The sequence below is a fragment of the Populus euphratica genome, unplaced genomic scaffold, assembly GCF_000495115.2.
Source record: "Populus euphratica unplaced genomic scaffold, PopEup_1.0 scaffold34.1, whole genome shotgun sequence".
Lineage (NCBI taxonomy): Eukaryota > Viridiplantae > Streptophyta > Magnoliopsida > Malpighiales > Salicaceae > Populus > Populus euphratica.
The window spans coordinates 1,112,200-1,131,981 of NW_011499883.1; the positions used below are offsets into that span (position 1 = coordinate 1,112,200).

Genomic DNA, 19,782 nt, shown 5'->3' on the forward strand with positions numbered 1-19,782 from the left:
CAATTATCTATGCTTATTCTTCTGCAGTATCAATTTCCAAAAATATTAACATTTTTCCCTTTGTCAGCTTTTTAAAAATGGAGTTTGATATAAATTAAACGTAATCCCGGAGGGCAATGTTTCAAAGAGATGTTTCCAATGACATTAAGCCATTGCTTTGCAAAACACTAAGTTCTACATTACAAATCTGGTAAATTATCTCAAAACAATCATGAGAAGACAAGATGAGGTTGCTATTCTCAATTATAGCAGAGATCTAACTCTCAAGTTCAGCCATCGTACTATTTTAGATACCATAACTGCATGGCATTGAAGGCATCATTGAGTTTCGTTGAACTGATTATGTACGCAACCACCAGTGCAGGGCTGTGTAGCTAGGAGACATGATTTTGGTGAAGGAAAGAATTGGTAAGCATTGAGCCCATCATCCGGAGGAGCCTGCTTTCTCTAAACTTGCCATGTATGTCATGTAGACAGTCCATAGATATGAAAACGAGTTGCTCACCAAGGGCTGTCAACATGAGACATCAGGGGCAAAGTCAAAAGTGCAAAAATCAGATCATATCAAAAGGATGGACAATAGTTTTGACTACAGCAATGAACCTACTTGTACCTGTAAATGGACAGGAATGAATTTGAATGTGACAAAATCACATACAGGCCAGTACATAACACCGTTTATCATTGTAGGCAATAAATCTCGCTTCAACCGGGCAATAATCTCAGCACTATTCTCACCTGAACCAGGCAATCAAGTCAACAAACACTTTACTATAAAGTTTAAGTAGCTCGTACAGGTGATTGTTTCTTCTGTGGAACCCACTTGACCATCATGAAGATCAAAATGGAATACATTGTTATTGATTGACCAATTTGACAGTACAGGATCTGTCTGTTGAATACACGTGAACAAAGATGCAAGTGTAGTAGAGAAGGCATGCACATTGACAGAATGTTGTTAATGCCGAGAACTATGAATTCAGAACATTTTAGCACCTATAAAGTCAAATTGAACTCAAGAATGTGCCAGAGGTTGCACTTCATAACGTATATTAGATATATTGTCAACAACTCACAGTTATCATAGTTAAAATCTTCTGAGTTAGTGAATTACTTAAAAACACCTCCTGCTTCAGAGTTACTAAAAACAACTGCTCGTTTTAATTATTCCATGCTTATTAAATGGATTTTTCACATTAAATGAACTGGCCATCAACATCCAGGGAAGAAATAAATGAACGAAAAATTTCATACTCAATCTAGTTTATTTGTTAGCTTGCAGACTTCTATGCTCACAGCCCAAAAGTGGTATCTCAAATTGCAAGAATTACCCTGTGCTTACCCTGTAGGCGTGCATTCAATGAGAAGAAAACAACAGTCATGATAGGTCCGTAGATGGTCTGACCCATGAGAATTTTCTTAAATGTCGTGATTAGATCTCGTTTTGGTAGGAGTTTTGAGACAAATTTGAACCAAAAATGCAGTGATGGTCCTACAATCAGCAACCCATATCCAGCCATGCGCAATGTCCTCACCAGATCATAAGATTCCGAACTTGGCAGTGAAATTGTCTGAGCAAAAATCGAAGAAATTTTTGTGGAAGAGTGTCAGGGATAATAGTTTCCTGGGCAAACATGCAAATATTAATCGCAGCTATTTGCATCTAATTCTGGCATGGACTTGCATTTAGGCAGGCAAGGAGGAGAAATAGGTCAAACAAAAATGCAAATAGGAAGAGAAGAGTAGCGATGCTGTGTGCATCTCATCCCAATCCTAAGATGACTTGAAAGCATGCTTTGTCAAGACATTCTAAACAGAAAGTACAACGCAAGCTCAACAGAGTTGCTGGTTTATAGTTTTATTGTCCTGTCCCTACTAAAGAGAGAGGACTGCTAATGAAATGCTTGCAAGGAGTGCCTCTTGTCCACAGTAGTGAGATAGAACAGAGGTATAAAGCAGATAAAACAACATAAACGAAAACATGATAGCTCATATAATTGGAGCAATCATAGTTTAATCCAAGCTACAACTACAACAAATGAAGCAACGTCCAGAATTTAACAATTTATCATAGCAGAAAAGGCCCATCCATAATTTCCAACCACATTAGTCCAATCAACAAAAGGTTCTTCATCACAGTGAAAAAGAAGAAGGCTCTCTACCACATTATAAACAGCTCCATAGAAATACTAAATCCATCATCTCACAGGGCAGAATAACAGAACTTGCCATCAAATCAAACAGCTCAGGGTAATCGCATCACAATTATAGCTTAATAAAATATAACTCAAGTTCATATCTAAAAGTTCACCCAAAACAAAAGGAGGAAGGCCCTTATTGTTAGAAATAAAAAAATCATTTCTTGAACCATGTATAAACTATTCTCTTTTTCAATATACCAACATGACCCCGGTTTAATTCTCTCACGTTTTGTTTGTTGCTCCATGTATAACTAACTACTCTGTGAACACAAACTAAATCCATTAAAATTGAAAATTAAATAGCAAAAAACAAATACTTAAAAAGACCCGATTTTTAAAGCAAATCACTTAAACAACAAAGACCCAGTAACTTAAAAGCCATGTTTAACAACTCGGTGGCTCTACATTTACCTGAGACGACAAGTCAGCAGCAATGTAAATAAGAGAGGAAGTGGCACTTTTGGTCAAAACAGGTCGTGACTTAACCATCCCCAGGTACCAACCAATAAACCCAAACTTGAAAAACGCAGCGTTTTCAGCCTTTGAAGAGAAAGAAGAAGTCAAAAGAGAAGAAGGAGAGAGCTCATTATTGTACTCTTTTGATCTCTTAAAAACATTTGAGAAACCAAAGTAAGCTTTTCTTGACTGTTGTTGTTGTTGTCTGAAAACCGAATGAGCTGCTGGGTCTTTGATGTTGGTGATGGTGTGGGCGAGTAACAGGCGGGGAATGGTGGAGTTTCTCATGAAGGAGCCGCTCATTTTGGTGGTGTCTAGAAAGCGAGTTGGGGGTTTGGGCTCACAAAAACAACTCTTGCACTTTCAAACACCCTCTCTCTGTTTAAAGAGCTTCTTCTAGCAGTGGTTGAAAACTCCACCTTCCAACATTGCAGCACAATTCCCATCGACTTTCTGACACGTGTCCTTCCCACCATTCACTTGAAGCCACGTATCATTTATTTTTACTCGTTTCCTGGAAATGTTTTCAAACACGATTAGCTCCGTCTATACGAATGACACGTCGTTTTAATTGAACAAAGACTATTTTGAACGACTCCAACACGCGTTGGTATTCTCGCACCATCCACGAATCACGTGTTAGCTAGTTTTTTTTCCTAAGAAATTAAAAAAAAAAAAAACAGAACCTCATCCAAGGTTAGAATAGAAGGTTTTCGAGAAGTATGGTATTATAACAGTGGATGTAACTCAACGTTAGCTTAAAAATGATTATTGAAGTGATTGGTTTTGATTTAATCAGCAAATGAAATTGAAAGTTAATCTATAAAGGTTAGCATATGTACGTGAATTTGGTTTCAGATGAGGTGTTTGAGGATTATTTTTTTAAATAGTCTTTTATTTAAAAATACATTTAAAAATACATTAAAGCTTTAATTTTAAAGGCATATAAAGACAAATTTATTAAAGGGGTGGGTTAATCGGAGGTAGTCCGTCTTTGTCAGTCGCCAATCTTTCTTTTCCGGGTTACATCTAACGTCTTTTTCTCTCCAAGTTCTTGCGAGTTAAAGGTCTTTGTACAAGAAGGTTCCAATTCAAATGCTCAAAATGGGATTTGGCTGACTTAATTTTTTGGGAAACATAAGATGTAGGGCAAGGCACGAGAATATAAATAAGAAACCCTTCACAACGGGAGACATACTTACCTGGACGGGGTTAATGGACGATCAAGAACGTCCATGGTCTGGGTCAGTGACGTCTATTGCATTTAGGATGGGTGATGGTTTAAGATCTCCCCAGGAGGAAGAGCCTACGTTATAATTTGTGGGAGAGGGCTGCCCAAGTCGCGGCCCCTGTGCCCCTAAGAGGGAAAAAAATCTTTTGCTTAAAGTTCATATCCAGTTTTAAACACTGATCAGACATTCTTCAATTCTGCCAGCAGTTTGATTTTCATGAAATCATTCTTTTTGTCTAGTTTTTGTTTTCATTTCCCACATCGGAGAAAAAAGAAATAACCTGTGAGAAAGTGCCTATAAACATCAAGCAGACAAGATGTTTAAGGCACGCAGCCGCGCGGTGAGCACAAAGCGAACTATTCTTTCGCCTTTTACTAAAGAATACCGTGTGCGCGCCGCAGTCACCGGCTTACGCTTATTTTTGGAGGGTTCTTTTCATTTTGTTAAGGACCCTAACTGGACAGTTTAAAGTTACGTTGCTTCTCTTTAGACAAAAATTGTCATAGATAAATGGTCCATGTGTCAGTATTTGCCCTGGATTCTTGTTGAAGGCTCAAATTGTGAGGGTGTATGAGGTATGTGGGTCGTTATTATCTCTGCGTGCTGTCAACACTACTGTCAAAGCCTTTGCAGAGTTACCAGACCACTGCTTCTAAAGTGCTGAAGGGGATAAAACGTAGTCAAGACTCATAGTGTATGTGATCTAGCTATGCCTCCAGACATGCGAGCACTTGTACAGTCAAAAGGGGATAAATCAAACCATGGCCAAGTGGTAAATGGGACTAAAGGGTTTGTTCTCTCCGTTAATCTAAAAAAAAGAAAAAAAAGGATAAATCATTTTCACTGAAACTCACTTTGTGAGACCGTCAACATGTTACCGAGGGTTTCTTTAAAGTATTACCAAATCAGTATAAACAGTCTAGTCATGATAATAAGTTCTTGCTTTTAGATTCCATCTTTTACAACAGAGTAAAAGCCTAGAAATTTCACTTAACAAAAAAGACGGGCAGTGAACTACAAGTATTTATTCAGTCCTCAATCCTTAGCTCTGCAACTGCATCAGTATCTTAAACAACGTAATAAACAGCATGTGGTTTGCCATTATTTTGTGTCTGAACAAGTTTTATGGCTTTGGAATCTGCTGTCAGACATTGCTTGGTACTGTCAAATACGCATAGGTATGTATTTCTTCTTAGTATAAATTAGATTCTATTGCCAGTCATTTTTCAGTCTTACGATCAAGAATAGCATGTCTTTGTACAAGAATCATCAATGAGAAACCTCAGATTTCTGTGTGTGTGTGTGTAATAACTTTTCTATTCACTGTATTAATAACAATGAGCTACATTTTCTCCTTGGTAATTTCTGATAGGTTATTGTTCTTTTTTTTTTTTTCCCCTTTTGTTCCAAGTCAGATTATCATCAATTGTCACAAGAATGGGGATGATGCATTGATCAAGTTGAATAAGGTCTCGATACAAAGCTTCGGAGGAATCTGCCCAAATCCTCTCACCAAATCAACCTTTGAAGTTCATTTTTTGGAACAGATACTTGGGATGGAAATGCTTTACAACCTTCGCTAATTCTGGATTTTGATTCTCTACCATACAATCAATCAGTTTTTAAGGCATCAACATATCTCTACTTGGTATTAAATATAACTCATTGGACTTGAGAAAATATGTGCAGGTGCATTGGGAATGCAATTAAGCATTGTACGTTCAACTTTACAATCCCACACAAAGAAAATACAAAGTTTAAGCAAGGAATGTGTCTATAAATAAGAAGCTCGAAGCAACATGATTCATACTTACCTGGACGGGGTTGATGGGCGATCAAGAAGGTCCATAGCCTAGGTCAGTGGCATCTATTGCACTGAGGATGGGTGCTGGCTTAAGGTCTCCCCAAGCGGGAGAGCCTACGTCAAAATTTGTGGCAGAGGGGGCTGCGCAAGCCGCGGCCCCTGTCCAATTCTAGCTCAAGACTTTTTTTAAGTCCTACTTGTAATTCTATGGCAACATTTCCATGGGAAATTATGTTTTGTTGTTTTTCTTCTCTTTCATTATTTGTTGGTTCGGGTCTTAATCCCCTGTATTGTGAACAGAAATTTGTTACACATGATGCATTGAAACTTTGAACTTCCATGGCTCATTTTTTTCTCAGGATTCCTTTCCTTTTCCTTCAAAAAACAAGTCTTTCATTACCTTTATCCTACGAATAACTCAAAAGTTTTTGAATGTTTTGTCCATGATGCGTTCAGAGAGGGCAAAAGATTTCATTCAAAATCAGTGTTCTCCCATTGATTCTGTTTAGTGTTTCTGTTAGGAGTGACGTCAAATTTCCAAACACAACCAAAAGTCTGACATTTTATTGGAACCGATAGGACTTGATTTCAGAGAAATGGTTCGTCAAATTTACTCCCTGTAGGCAAATGAAGCAAAAAGAATGATATTCACAGCGGCAAATGATGCTGCCCGATTGTTTCTGGGGAATGATGACCTGATATTGAAATGGCAACACGGTCAGCTGCAATGTCACAGAGAGTTAAGCTTACCAGCTAATGTTCAGCAAGACAAAGATACGAGTCATCTCTTCTCGAACATCAAGAAAGATAGCAGAATCTGGTCAAGAATTGCAAGAGAAAGGGAAGAAGGTTTATGTGAAAGTAAGGTCTTTCTATGAAATTTCTTTCTTTCTTTAACTTCAGGAAAGTTTCCTCACGATTTTTTCCAATTATGTTTTGAGTGATAGCATGACTAATTTCTTTTAAGTTACGCAATGAAAGGGCCTTTTATTCCTAGATTATAATATGCTATCCAAAACAGATCATTGATAAGGAAATGATCAAGACTTCCTTTCTTTTCTTACAATGACTGGAAATATATTGCAAGAAAAACCCATTTGAGATGCCCCAGGAGAACATGATGCCCTCCCTTTCTATCAAGGATGTAGTTGTGCTCTGGAGATAGAAGACCCAGTCTCAAAATCAATATCTACATATCGATTGAATGAGAAAATGAATGACGCTGCAGATGCGCAAGGGAATGAAGAGGATGCTAATCTCTCAATAAAGAGCGAAAGGAATTCTGATCTAATCAATTGCTAACTATGTACAAATCAAGCAGCTAGTTCTAGTTCAAGTTCAGGATCTTTTATTTTTTAATGGCCATTCCCGCTTATCAGTAAATTTCACATTACAGTTCAAATACATATCCCTCTTTAAAGGATAAAAGTTAATATTTCCGTCCCCATGCGCTTATGTTAATATCCAAATACTTCTATGTTTATATTCCTCTTGTATATATCCCATTTATCAAGAAATACTAACCAACCACAACCTAAGAAAGATCACAACACGTCCAAATCCATCAAAAAGGTTACAAAAAATTGTGCAGGTTCAGAGTGAAAACAGAGAAAATTTATAGCAGATGCCGTGTAGAATACTAATTTGGCTGCTCACTTTTACATATTAATAATGCGGACACTGTCCTCCATTGCCTAATGAGGGATGTTTCCCTGCGCTCCAATATCAAAGATCCGTTAGCACTGAGGAAGGTAGGATAAGAGGTCTATGATCAACTCGCAGATCTTGTATAACCATTTTATTTGCTAACTTGATTAACTTCTACGCATGAACAACGTGCCATTGTCAACTACATGTCGTAACAAGGCATATCCCCAGCTAAATTATCTTAGATAAGTTTCGGCATTACAGTCTTCGAGGAGGGTCGACTAAGTTCAAGCTTTCTTCAGCATCCAAAGTCGTAAGGCACTAGTCCCTTCAGCTCAGGTCCATTAAGCTTGTTGTTTTCGAAACTGAAACAAGCCAGCAAAAATCAAACAGGTTCACGGAAAATCAACCAAGACAGTGCCATATCACGCTTCATGCATGTATTATGAAACAAGTTATTTGTTTTTTATATCGTAATGTACGATAAATCACATAGCAGCTTTAGAATTCCATATTTTTTGTGTTTGCAACAGTTCATTGAATTTATTGATACCTTGCATGCATCAAAGTATTTGCAATGCTCATGACTTGTATCAATCCATTTGCTGGTGTACTTGCATCTCCATGTGGCTGATGCAAGCAGTGTTGACAGCTAAAGTGGACATAAGTGGGGAAAAAAACCGGTACTTTCACAAAAAAGCCTATGGAATTCTACATGATTGACGGGTTCCCGGTTGTCACTATTGGGGCAGAGAAATTATGTTTGGCAAGTTCATAAATGCAACATGCCAATCACATGTTCTGCACTGACTCACGCAGATAAACTGGCGCTCGTTATATGGGGGACTTTTAGGGAGACTAACAATTATATTTCAGATATTCAATTGGCCATAAGAAATACAGTAAATGACGAGGAAGTAACTTCCATGCCTTAGTAATTCAAGAAAACTAAAAGCAAGACATGTTGTGTTGACAGGATCTAGATACCTTTCCATTGGAAAAGAGGCAAAGGGACCGTCGACTGGAATTGTTCCACAGAGATCGTTGTTAGAAACATCACTGCAAACAAAAGCAAAACATTTAAAAAATTAGAATACTCATAAGCAATCTAAATAGCTATTATTTTGTAATTTCAAACATCTTCCTTGTTCTCTACTTACAAAACTTTGAGGTCTTTAAGAGTTGTGAGCTCCCTTGGAATAGATCCTGATAGCTTGTTGTTGTTTAGTCGACTGTACCGTCAATTCAACCAAATTAAAGTTCAAAGTTGAAGTAATTTCTGAGTTGTGTGTGTTCAAATTGCTTAGGGCGATTAAAGTGAAAATGCTTACAGGAATCTGAGAGACTTCAACTTGGCAAAAGACTTGGGTATTTCTCCTTCAAACCTGTTGCCATACATGTCCATGCTAACAAGGTTTTTCAAATTACCCAACTCCGTGGGAATTTTCCCTCCTATATCATTCCTATAAAGCTCCCTGCAGGCATTCAAGGCCAACACAACCCAGTTATTTAATATAATCATATGAAAAACAAATACAGCGGCTTAATCACAAAGCAATTGATAGGATGATATATAGTCCTAGAATTGCATGTAAACTTCTTCACAGAATGTTTCCGAGGAAACAAAAGCCTGAACTCTACTGGGTCTCGCTCAACAAAAAATACCAAATGCTTCTTTCCTTTGAAGAAAAACAGAAAAATCAGAGCAGAAACGGGATGTACTCCAGGGTCTCAACTTCTCCTGTTTTTGGCTGATGTTTTCACAACATAATAGATAATAAGGTGCAGCAAAAGGGGAAGAAAAATGACATACAGGTACTTTAGATGCCTGAGTTCTCCAAGCTCAGGTCCCAAGGTTCCAGAAATATTAGAATTACCCAAATCCCTGAAATTCAAAAAAACAAAAAAAGTTGGAAATAAAACAACATAATCATAAATAGAATTGCAACATATCTAAAAATGTAGAATGAAACAAGCAAGAGAGGGAGGGAGGGAGAGGGCTAAGAAAATACAAGCGAGTAACATGATTACTGGAATCACAAGTGACATGGAACCAGGTGCAGGGATTGACAAGAGTCGGGTCCCAACTCTGCAACACATTGGTTGAATCAGAAAGCCTACTCCTCAGGGCATGCAAAGCATTTCCTGGAACCCCAATACAAACAAACAAAAGTCACAAAACAACAAAATCAGAATTCAGAATTCAGAAATCAGTAAACCCAAACCCATCCACGTTTTCTTACCAACAAAAGCAGAATCAAATGCTAAAAAATCTACACAAGAAATAATCCAAACCTAAATCCTTAAAACCATCACACTACTCTCTTTTCATGCCAAGATACAAAAAGAAAGGTAATATTATCATCATGTCAGTGCAGTGCTAAAGGTCGAAACTTTGAAACTCAAAGGAGTGAAGTTGATGAGCAGTAGTACCTTCAGAGTTGGTGGAAAGCGAGGGGGAGATAGTGAGAAGAAAGGAGAGAAAGAGAGCTAGAGGGTAAAGGCGAGCCATTTTTTTAGATGGAAGATAGACAGCGAAGGAAGGTGCATAAAGAAACAAGAAAAACAAAGAGAGTCGAGTCAAATGTTTTCGAGTGGAATAAGAAATTAGTTCTTAAAAGTGGGTTTCGCTTTCACACGCTATTTGTTTCGAAGAAAGACCAAAGATGTTGCTGTACCACACCACACAACACAACACAACAAGAAGAGAAGATGATAGTGCGAGTTGAAGGGAGTGGGAAGGAGAAGACAGAGACAGCCAATGGCAGTGAAGTGTTGGGCTTTTGACTCTCACACTCACGAATTGGGTGTGCTGTGAGTCTTTTGCGCGTTCATTTTCTGGTGTGTACTGTTAAGGATCTGTTTGGAAGGACAGTAGAAACTGTTTTTAAATAATATTTATTTATTTATTTATTTATTATCTCACAACATTAAAATAAATTAAATATATATAAAGATAAATTAAAAAATAAAAAATATATATTTAAACTGAATCAACACCTAACAATTAATGACTTTCGAGTTTAAAGCTTAGCAGTTGAGGTTGATTAATCACTGGGAAGGCTTTCTGAAGAGTAACAGCAGTTAAAAGGGCATTTTGGGAGGAGAGAATAGGTTGTTCGGCTGGGGCCCGCTAACATGCTATGCCACGTCATCCAGACCCCATCGTGGTTGCGATGCATTCCATTTATAGGTTAAATTACTTCCTGTATTTGAAACATAAATCTGATTTTCAAATAGAATTTAATTTATAAAAATATATAAAATCAAATATATATTTTTTATTTACTATAGTAATATTTATTTAAATTAATATTAAAAATAACATTTTAGAAATATTCTTAACAACACAAACTCTATTATTGTTTTCACAAAGAGAAAGGTAGCATATGAATGGATTGTTTCTATTTTTTAACCTTAGATACAAGATTTTCCTTTTTGTCATGATAATTTAGCTCTAAAAGCTTAAATACACTAAATACTATCTAAATTAATTAAAAACCATTCTAAGTTTTCATACCCAACAACCTCATAAATAAAACACCATCAAGAAATATAGTTGAAATTATATTTTTTAAAATTTAAACTTTTTTGTCTAAAATAATTTTTTTATGTTTTTAAATTATCTTTAAATATTGATATAAAAACTATATTTTTAATAAAAAAAAATATATTATTTTAATATATTTTTAAATAAAAAACTTTAAATCCAACTGACCCAATCTCAAAATCTCTATCCTTGGGGAGAGTCCAGTCAAGGTCAGGCAAAACAAATGGCTCACAAAAAGTGCAGCCATTTGTGCAAAAACTTCAGGATTTGACAGGGAATGGGCCATCAGGACAAGAAAGGCTTGCAGGTGAGGTGATCATCCTTCCATCTGCCTTCAGGGAAGCAATTTTGTAAATCCTTGCAACCATGCGATTGATTTGATCTATTTAGCATAATATTTTTTTAAAAAAATTTAAATCTAGTAACCGGCAAAATTGATTTCTGGTCTTTGTATGCTAATAACCATCACTTGCATTTTTATTTCAAATATGAGATGCCCTTTATTTATCAAAATACTTTGAGGTTTCTTTATTTGATTTTAACAATAAGCCTATCTCAAATGAGATTTCCTTACAAGGTTATCCATTGTCAAAATCTTATTTTGGATAGTGGTATACTTTGAATTATTTAAAACAAAGAAACTCCATCAGCCTTTTATTATAGGGCTAGATTCATTATGCTGTGGATGTAATAGTGCAATGACATTCTTGCACTTCATTGCAAAATTCAAATGGTCTCTCTATAGGGTAAAATATTTTTTTTTTAAGATTTATTTGGTATTACAAAATTAATTTGGGGTATGATAGTCTATCAATTTTTTTTTACATGGTTAAATAACATAAATATCCTTTAAAGGTAAACATGAAATTGAAGGATAACAGGGGCTTTTGCATCATTTTTTTTTAAATATTAAAATCACTTCATTGTCTTTCAATTCAGAAAAATCAAAGAGGTAAAAGAGGTATTTTGATGTTTTACTTATGGTTTCTTCATTATAGTCTAATTAAATTAAGGGCAAACCAGTTTTTTAATATATATAAAAATATTATGGTTGGTATAGGTGGAGCACGCATTAGTGAGTGGATATCATTAGTATCTTTTAAGCGATGTGTGTAATTTCTTCTAAATTCTAAAATTTTTTAACCGTTGTGTCTTTTAAAGTATTTAGTGGCGGTGCAGCTAATGAGGCAGCTCTTTTTCATTTTTCTCTCTCTCCTTTCCTTGAAATCTATGCTAGGTCAGCTAAAATTCAAAATTGTCTTTCAATTTATTTTTTCTTTCTATTATAGTTCTCCTTCTTTTGATTGGTTTTTATTTGTTTTTGATTTTTTTTATTGTTTTTTTCTTTGATTTCCTCCCTTTCCTTTTGATTTTATTTAATTTTTATATCAAATATAATCCCTATTCTTTTGATTGTTATTTTTTTTTAACTTCATCCCTTGACATTTTATTTTTGATATTTTATTTTATTTATTATTTTATCTAATTTTGGTTTTCGTTCTTTTAATTGCTCTTTTTTTTTATTTTTTTTTAAATCGACAAAGTTCAAAGACAAATAATTTTAATGCAAAGTGATGAAACTAAAAAAATAATAAAATCATAAAGAAATTGAGGAAAAAAACCAACTTAACCCGAATTAACTCGATTGATCCGTCACTCACGATATGAGATCAAAATTAAAAAAAAATAGACTTTCAAAAAATAAACCTAGGAAAAAAATCAAAATTAAATAAAAAATATTGAGTAAAAAATAGTAATTAACTTAGATTAACTTAATTAATCTGCATTTGAGATAACCAAATAAAAATAATATAATAACTTTCACCGCAATCCAAGTAGACCTTTTCCAGCATGTGTCATTTTACTGTTGCAAAAAAGTAAAATAACCTCAAGGTTAATTCTTTGTTTTATTACTATATAAAAAAGAAAAAGATGGAGAAATCTTTTTATGCATTATCTTTCAAAAGTATGATCATAACTTTTCTTTTTATTTTTTTTTAAAACCCATCATAAAAAGATTATTTTTTTTATTTTGAAGGCAAAATAGTTATTATATTATAACAAAAAATATATCTAGATTATTTTGTCCCTAAATAATTTTATAATGACAAATATATCCCATAAAAAAACATTTTTATCCTAAATTGCAGGCTTAATCAAGTTTTGTGCCAAGAACAAAATTATATTTACATTCTTTCGATCCATAATTTTCTTATATCTAGGACCACCATGAAAAATTGAGCTTATTTAATTTTTTTTTATAATGAGTTAGAGATGGTAAGTATAGGAGTGTCGTTGACATTTTTCCATCGTTTGCTGACAGTTTTACCTTGCAATGTTATATGAAAATTTATATGGCTCGCAAGCAACTTGCCGTTTGCCCTTTCATGACAAAAAAAGAGGAAGAAGCAGAAATTCATTCCCGCCCCTGAAAGAATGCTATGATATGCCACCCCCAATGAAACAATCTCTACTCCCCCACAAAGAAATGAAGAACAGAATTCAAAAGGTCAAAATATGAGGCGTAGAACCATCAACGTGTACATGGGAAGCGCATCAAGACAATTAACCAGAATTTTCACGCATCTAAAACCCATATGGCGCGAATCATGAAATTGTTCGAAGAGTAGCAACGTACTTAAAATTCTATCATGGATTGCAGTTTGCAAGTTACTGTTTTACACTTTTACAGGCGTCATTTTTAAGATGCGGGAAGCAGGCATACACATCGGACTTCGCGTGCTTTGCTTCAGCGTGTTCCCGGCACTTCACCTCTGTTGTGGTACATATGAATGTCTGCATGCACACCTTGCACTGCATTCAGCATCCATTATCCGCCGGATCAATATGGAAGGAACCGGCGACGGTGTCAAGAGAGACAGTAACAACAAGAGATCAAGTCACAACCTTGTAAAAGACTGAATAAAGTATGTCAAATTTATAAAGAATGAGAGCAAATTCATAAACAACCAAATATAATTGAGCCAACGAAATACAAATTTACGTCAACCACTAGATGACTATATTCTAAAAACAAAATGGCCAAGAAACATGGTAAAACTCCAAGCATAAATCAGAAACAAGAACTTAAAGAACTCGGTACTGTGAAACCTTAAATGCAGAATGGTCTAATGTTCACGACCTATGAAATAAAGTTCTCATTGTTCATATTGCCGTTTGTATTCCAGGAGGGTCACAGATCTCTATAAAAAATCCCTCTTTTTTTCATTGTTCTATGTATATCAATCCATCCTGATTTATGCAAGACACGATCAGACGAGTATATCGGAACTGAATTAAAATCCAAGAGTGCATCGGATCGACTTGTACCAAATGAAAGGAAAAGTCTGATCAAGAAAGGCATCTATTTTGAACAGCGAATCTACAACCAGAAGTACAACTGGAGAAGCTCTGAGGGAGCTTAAAACAAAGGTAGAAGCTTAAAAAAGAAAACTCCAGCTAATGTGTTACATACCTGGATGACAGAAAGTGGAAAGAATTACAACAAAGAGAATTAAGATTACTAGCTTAACAAGAACGAGCGAGAAGTAGAGACGTCAGGAGCACGCAACCTGTTGTTTGGTTGATAATATTCTGTTTGTTAGTCGGAGTTCATTCGGTTAGCAGAGTTTGTTAAATCAGTTAAGAGTTAGTTAGAGTAATCTGTTAGTAGTCAATATAGATTACTATAAAAGCACATGGCAAGGATTGTATTGGACATGAATAGATTGCAGTCCAAATTCGATCTTCTTTCTTTCTTCTCTAACTCTTCTCTGCTAATAAACTTCTGTTCTTAACTTCGTCTTCTTCTTGACTTGTTAAGTGATCTTAACATAATGCCAAATTTCAGGCCGAAGCATGGAAGAAACAAATTCCTAATTCTCACAAAGACGATCCGATTACTTATTGCAAACCTCACGAACTGCTATTACTAACAGAACAATCATTAACCAAACAAACTAAAATCGAAGAAAAAAATGATGCTGATTTGCTGTCAAATGGCTATAAGATCATATAATTCAGAAAAAATATACTAACAAGAAATGATACCATAAAAGAAGGAAAAAGAAAAACAGACAAGAAATTATATAGCATATATGTGATAACAAAATTTAAAAGCAAAAGCCTGCGGAGAGACTACCTGGATAGTCATAGCTTTTTTGTTAGACTCAAGTTGGCTTCCTATACTCACAAAAATCAAATTATAATCACTGAAGAAGCAAACTTTGGGGAAATTATATAAGGTAAAAAGAAATATGAAGAATACCCTTTGCAGCTTTTTGCTTCTCTATGTTCCTCTCACGAGCCATCTTTGATTTCTGACCGTTGCCTCCTCCCATGGTGATTTGGTTTAATATTTTTTTTGGGTTTCTGATTGTGTGTTAGGAATTACAAGGTAGAGGGAGGGGAGCAGGAGGTGTCTTGAAAGAAGAAGAAAAAGAAGAATAGCCAACAAAGAAAGGCAAAGAAAAGTTAGTAATGAAGTACCCCAACAAGGAAGCAAAGTTAGTCGTTGATGCGAATAATTAATATTGTGGGGTCCTTTAGGAGAAAAGAAACAGTTAGGACAAGGATTTTGTATGAGGTACCCAAACGAGGAAGAGAAGTTACTGGTTGATGCGAATAATTAATATTGTGGGTTCCTTTAGGAGAAAAGGAATAGTTAGGACAAGGATTTTGTTTGCCATTGGCTGCCTTTACTTTACTTTCCTTCTTGTTTTTGTTTTTATTTTTTTGGTTCCGATGTTTGTAACTGGAGTAGTTTGTAGTTATTTTCCTAGTACCAAAATTAACTATAAACTTACATTTTAACTTGTATGGTTTTGTAGTACCCATGTGTTTTTGTCATGTTGAATAAAGATTCAGAAATATTTCATTGAGACAAGTTACATACGTTTCTTTTTCAACTCTGAAATTAACTATAAACCTTTTGCGTTGTTAATTATTTCTCTTGAAATGTGACTAAGAACTATTTTAAATTGCACTGCATTCTTGCTTGGCTGAATCACGAAAACCAACCCAGATAGGTTCATGTCCAACAGTCCTAACCAAGTGGTCTGCTGTTTTTTCGTTATTTACGCGCCTGTTATCTCAACTTTTGCTGGTTGAAATGAAATGGAGGGCAGCCGATTCAAAGGGTTTCTAAACCCAAGATGGAAAATCAGTTCATGTTACATAATGAAGATATACAGAACAATGGGTTCATAAAATAGGATTCAAGAGAGAATCTTCCTACTAGCATTGGCGATATGGCTGAAAGAGCTTACACCTCCCTCCATGGCTCGCCTTCTTGCCTCCTCTTCAGCTTTAATCCAAGCCGCCTGAATTAAGGAAGAACAACATGAAAAATTACAGCAAGACTGCGGAAAGCAAATTCCCAGAAATGGTAAAAGCTAAAAAAAATGTGACAACTTGCCTTGTCCCTTTCAAGTCTGGAGAGATGTGGGCGGATGGAGTTTCCTAAACTCAACCCTCCCCATGCTTCTTGCAACTCTCTCTCCCTTGCTTCTCTACGAGATACGGAGGAGAGCCTAGCAGGCACTTCTTCTCCGGATTGCTGAGCAGAAGCCATCTTCTCTCTCTCGAGCTTTGATTTATGTTTAACCAAAATTTGGTCCAGACCACCTTCATTCGTCTGCATATGAGCTTTTCTGCCACTTCTTTCCACATGCATCTCTTCTTGGTTTAGACTCAATGCCATTTTCTCTTTCTCTAGTCTAGAGCTATGCTTGACCAGAACTCTGTCCAAGCCCTCACAATCTGCAGTACCATTTCCTCCGAATTTGTTTTGGTGCCTGTAATTTCCACAGCTGCTTCCCAATGACGATGCTTGCGTTTTCTCCGTTTCCAGTCCATTCTCTTCTTTATTCAAGTTCACATTTTCTTTCTCTAATCTTCTTTCTTCAACGGATTCATTTTTCTTTCTGTTTTTTGCTTCTTGAACCTCTTTTTCTAGTCTTGACACATGTTTAACCAGAATTTTATCCAGGCTTGGTACTTCTGGAACATATTTTCTTGGAGAGTTTGGTGCTCGTCCAAGTTCCTTGTCATCGATGTCAAACGTTTTTCCTGAGTTTTTTCTCATCTCCTGAACTTCCTTTTCAAGCTTCGATGGATGCTTAATCAACATACTTCCCAGGTCAGAAATGCCCTCGGATATGGTTAAGTCACTTGCCACTTTCTTTGAAATAATTTTGAAACTTTTCCTCGTATTTTTCTTTGCCTCTTCAATCTCTTTCTCAAACTTTGAGGAATGCTTCACAAGAATAGTTCCCAGATCAGAAATACTCTCGGATGAAGTCTTTTTACCATCTAAATTGACCTTTCCATCACCAGCTGTATCTGTATTCCCTTGATTCCCTTCCTTGAGTTCGTTCTTCCTCCTATCCTTAGCTTCTTGCACTTCTCTTTCAAGTTTTGACACGTGCTTGACCAAGAACTTGTCTAGACTTGGGAGTTCCAACTGAACCTCGTTCCTTCTTATTGTTCCTGAACCAACGGAAGACATTCTTCGGTGACGGTTAACAGCTTGACTCGAGGTATAATCAGCAGCAGAGCCTGGATCATGCACCTTGCTGTTTTCCACTTCTGCTAAGGCAGCATTTAAACCACATGTAGCAACAATTGTTACCAGAGAAGAAAGCTCATCTTCATTCAAACATCTAAGCCTCTCAAACATCATATCAACAATCTTGGTCATATTCAACGTGTCCAAAGACCGTCTCCTCTTATATTTCTTGAGTCTTGTCCCAGGAATCGGCAACGTAAAATCCATGTCTTGAGTTATTGGTTCAAATTCTGACCCAGACTCTAATTCATATTCTGAAAATTCAGAATTACTATCAAGCAGATCTTTAAATTCTTCACTGTCAAAAGCAGGACAGTTTGCAAGCCTGGTAAATGCAGTTTTGACTGCTGCAGCTACTTGTTTATCTACCTCAAATACACTTGCAAAAGATGTTGTGGCCGTATAAGGAGGAGATCCCCCTCCACTAACAGTAGATGTTTGAACTTGACTGGACACTTGAGGGCTATTTGGTATATCGAACATGATTACTTCCATAGCTTTTGCAACTTCGAAAGCTTCGGCTGCAGTTTTCTCTGCCTTAAGCAGCAGCTCTTCTGCTTCCTTGCTTTGGATCCTACAAATTCAATACGAATATACTAAGCGAAAGAATGGAGAATGTTAAGATATTTCATATCCTCCATGCATCAAGAAAGTTTACCTGGCTGCTTTTAGTATCCGACACCAAGATGCTTCCACCAGTGCAGCTTTTCGAGCCTCCACCGCTTTGTTTGCGGCCTCTCTTGCTGCAATTTTCTCTCTCAGTACTCTTGAATAACGTGGATTTGAATCACCAAGCGCCTCATCAAGAGTCATACTCATTCCATCTAATTCCTGATCCAAATATAAAATCAGACAAAAATGATGCGTGTTTTAACTTCTTTTACATAGTAGAATATAATACACAACCAACCTGCAGCATTTTGATTTTCCTCTGCAAGTAGGATTCCCCCTTTTTGCGTGGGAACCAGTTGATGGGAGAATTCTTACGGTGAGAAGGCTTCTTAATTTGGGATGTAAATTTGTTTAGAGCATTCAATGCTGACTGGCCAGTCCATTTTGGTGATTTATTCTGCAATATTCATGAGCAGGAAATGAAAACATCACAATTAACCTCCACAAATTTCAAATATCAGGCTAGTAAAACCTAACAAAAATGATACTGGCCTAAATGACAACAAATGTATTGATGAAAAGGTGAACCATTTGAACTTAAGACTTAATCACCAGGTACTTAATATTAGGATTTCTAGAATTCTAATGAATTTCAACAATAATATTTGTTTCAAACATCAAGAAAAGTAAATCGAAACGACAACAAAAGAAACCAAATTCTTTTGTTAGGAGATTTTAAGGTTTTGATTCCAGTTAAATCAAAACAAAACCCTAAAGTAAACACTCGTAAGAAATAACCTTAATCACCTAGTAACTCTGAAGTTCAATAAAATGAGGCAAAATTTAATGATACAAATTAACAAGAAACCAAAGAACCCTAATCGTTGAAAAATCAACAAAACGAAAAAGGATTTACCTTTCCGGGCTTAGAATCCGAAGAAACCTTCTCACTCGAATCACATTCTTTGTCAACAGAGTTAAGAACAGTGTGGCCGCTGTTCTTGTCTAACACAGATATGCATCCCAAGTCCAAGCACCCGCCATCCATTGATTGCCAAATCATACAATTAAATCCCTAGAAAATTGCAAACTCGATGGTTTTAAAAAGAATTCAGTGGATTCAGTAAGGAGATATTTGGGGACTTGGAGGGAGAGAGAGAAGTGAACGAAGAAAATTGTATGCTTTTTAGGGGATCTGATTTATGAAGAGAAAATAACGACGATGTAACGGTTTGTTTGTTTTTTTTTAAAAAAATGAACATAGCCGTTGCGGCTAGAGGGTTGTTGGTCTCTAACGGCTAGTTTTTGCTAAATCCGGTATTGAGTTGTTATCCGGTGTATTTGGAGTATGGTGGCGCTAGTAGTGGGCTAGCAAGACACGTGGGTCCTAGCCTAGTATTATCTCGCGTACTTATCCTTGCTCAGAGATTTTCCCAATTAATGCTAGTTTTGCCCCCTTTTTTTTTCCAGTGTTACTTTTTGAAACATCATAATTATTGGATATGTGAAGCCCACTTGTTAGATTTCCCAGAAAGTTATTTGTAGAAAAACCTTTGAATGAAGTTAGCATCGTTCTATATTTTAGTGCTTAGGAATTAGATACGGGCTCTATCAATTACAGCATGTAAAATAGCAAAATATGCCTATTCTGCGTGTAGCATTTTTTTATTTTTCTTTTTCTTTTTTTTGACATGATAAGCAGAGAGATACAG

The 19,782-nt window shown here is 36.0% G+C and overlaps 3 protein-coding genes and 2 long non-coding RNA genes across 5 annotated transcripts; 1 reads left to right on the top strand and 4 right to left on the bottom strand.

Moving 5' to 3' along the window:
- Positions 1–59: 59 nt before the first annotated feature.
- Positions 60–3,068, bottom strand: LOC105129828 (PXMP2/4 family protein 4-like). Its single transcript, XM_011032063.1, has 4 exons — positions 2,613–3,068; positions 1,343–1,571; positions 614–738; positions 60–511 (listed from the first exon to the last, which is right to left on the bottom strand). The coding sequence occupies exons 1-4, from the start codon at positions 2,958–2,960 to the stop codon at positions 425–427; spliced, it is 789 nt and encodes a 262-aa protein (XP_011030365.1). The 5' UTR covers positions 2,961–3,068; the 3' UTR covers positions 60–424.
- A 1,649-nt stretch (positions 3,069–4,717) lies between these two features.
- Positions 4,718–6,033, top strand: LOC105129829 (uncharacterized). Its single transcript, XR_843143.1, has 2 exons — positions 4,718–5,067; positions 5,305–6,033. It is a non-coding gene; the product is annotated as an uncharacterized LOC105129829 (long non-coding RNA).
- Positions 6,034–7,247: 1,214 nt separating this feature from the next.
- On the bottom strand, positions 7,248–15,368 carry LOC105129831 (somatic embryogenesis receptor kinase 1-like). Its single transcript, XM_011032064.1, has 10 exons — positions 15,158–15,368; positions 15,032–15,072; positions 13,575–13,704; positions 9,774–9,953; positions 9,353–9,485; positions 9,154–9,225; positions 8,672–8,815; positions 8,501–8,572; positions 8,328–8,399; positions 7,248–7,705 (listed from the first exon to the last, which is right to left on the bottom strand). The coding sequence occupies exons 1-10, from the start codon at positions 15,228–15,230 to the stop codon at positions 7,639–7,641; spliced, it is 984 nt and encodes a 327-aa protein (XP_011030366.1). The 5' UTR covers positions 15,231–15,368; the 3' UTR covers positions 7,248–7,638.
- LOC105129830 (uncharacterized) lies at positions 14,237–15,011 on the bottom strand. Its single transcript, XR_843144.1, has 2 exons — positions 14,724–15,011; positions 14,237–14,349 (listed from the first exon to the last, which is right to left on the bottom strand). It is a non-coding gene; the product is annotated as an uncharacterized LOC105129830 (long non-coding RNA).
- A 738-nt stretch (positions 15,369–16,106) lies between the features above and the next one.
- Positions 16,107–19,685, bottom strand: LOC105129880 (uncharacterized). Its single transcript, XM_011032123.1, has 5 exons — positions 18,987–19,685; positions 18,369–18,527; positions 18,117–18,289; positions 16,307–18,032; positions 16,107–16,211 (listed from the first exon to the last, which is right to left on the bottom strand). Exons 1-5 carry the CDS (start codon positions 19,131–19,133, stop codon positions 16,107–16,109), a joined length of 2,310 nt encoding a protein of 769 aa, XP_011030425.1. The 5' UTR covers positions 19,134–19,685.
- Positions 19,686–19,782: the final 97 nt, after the last annotated feature.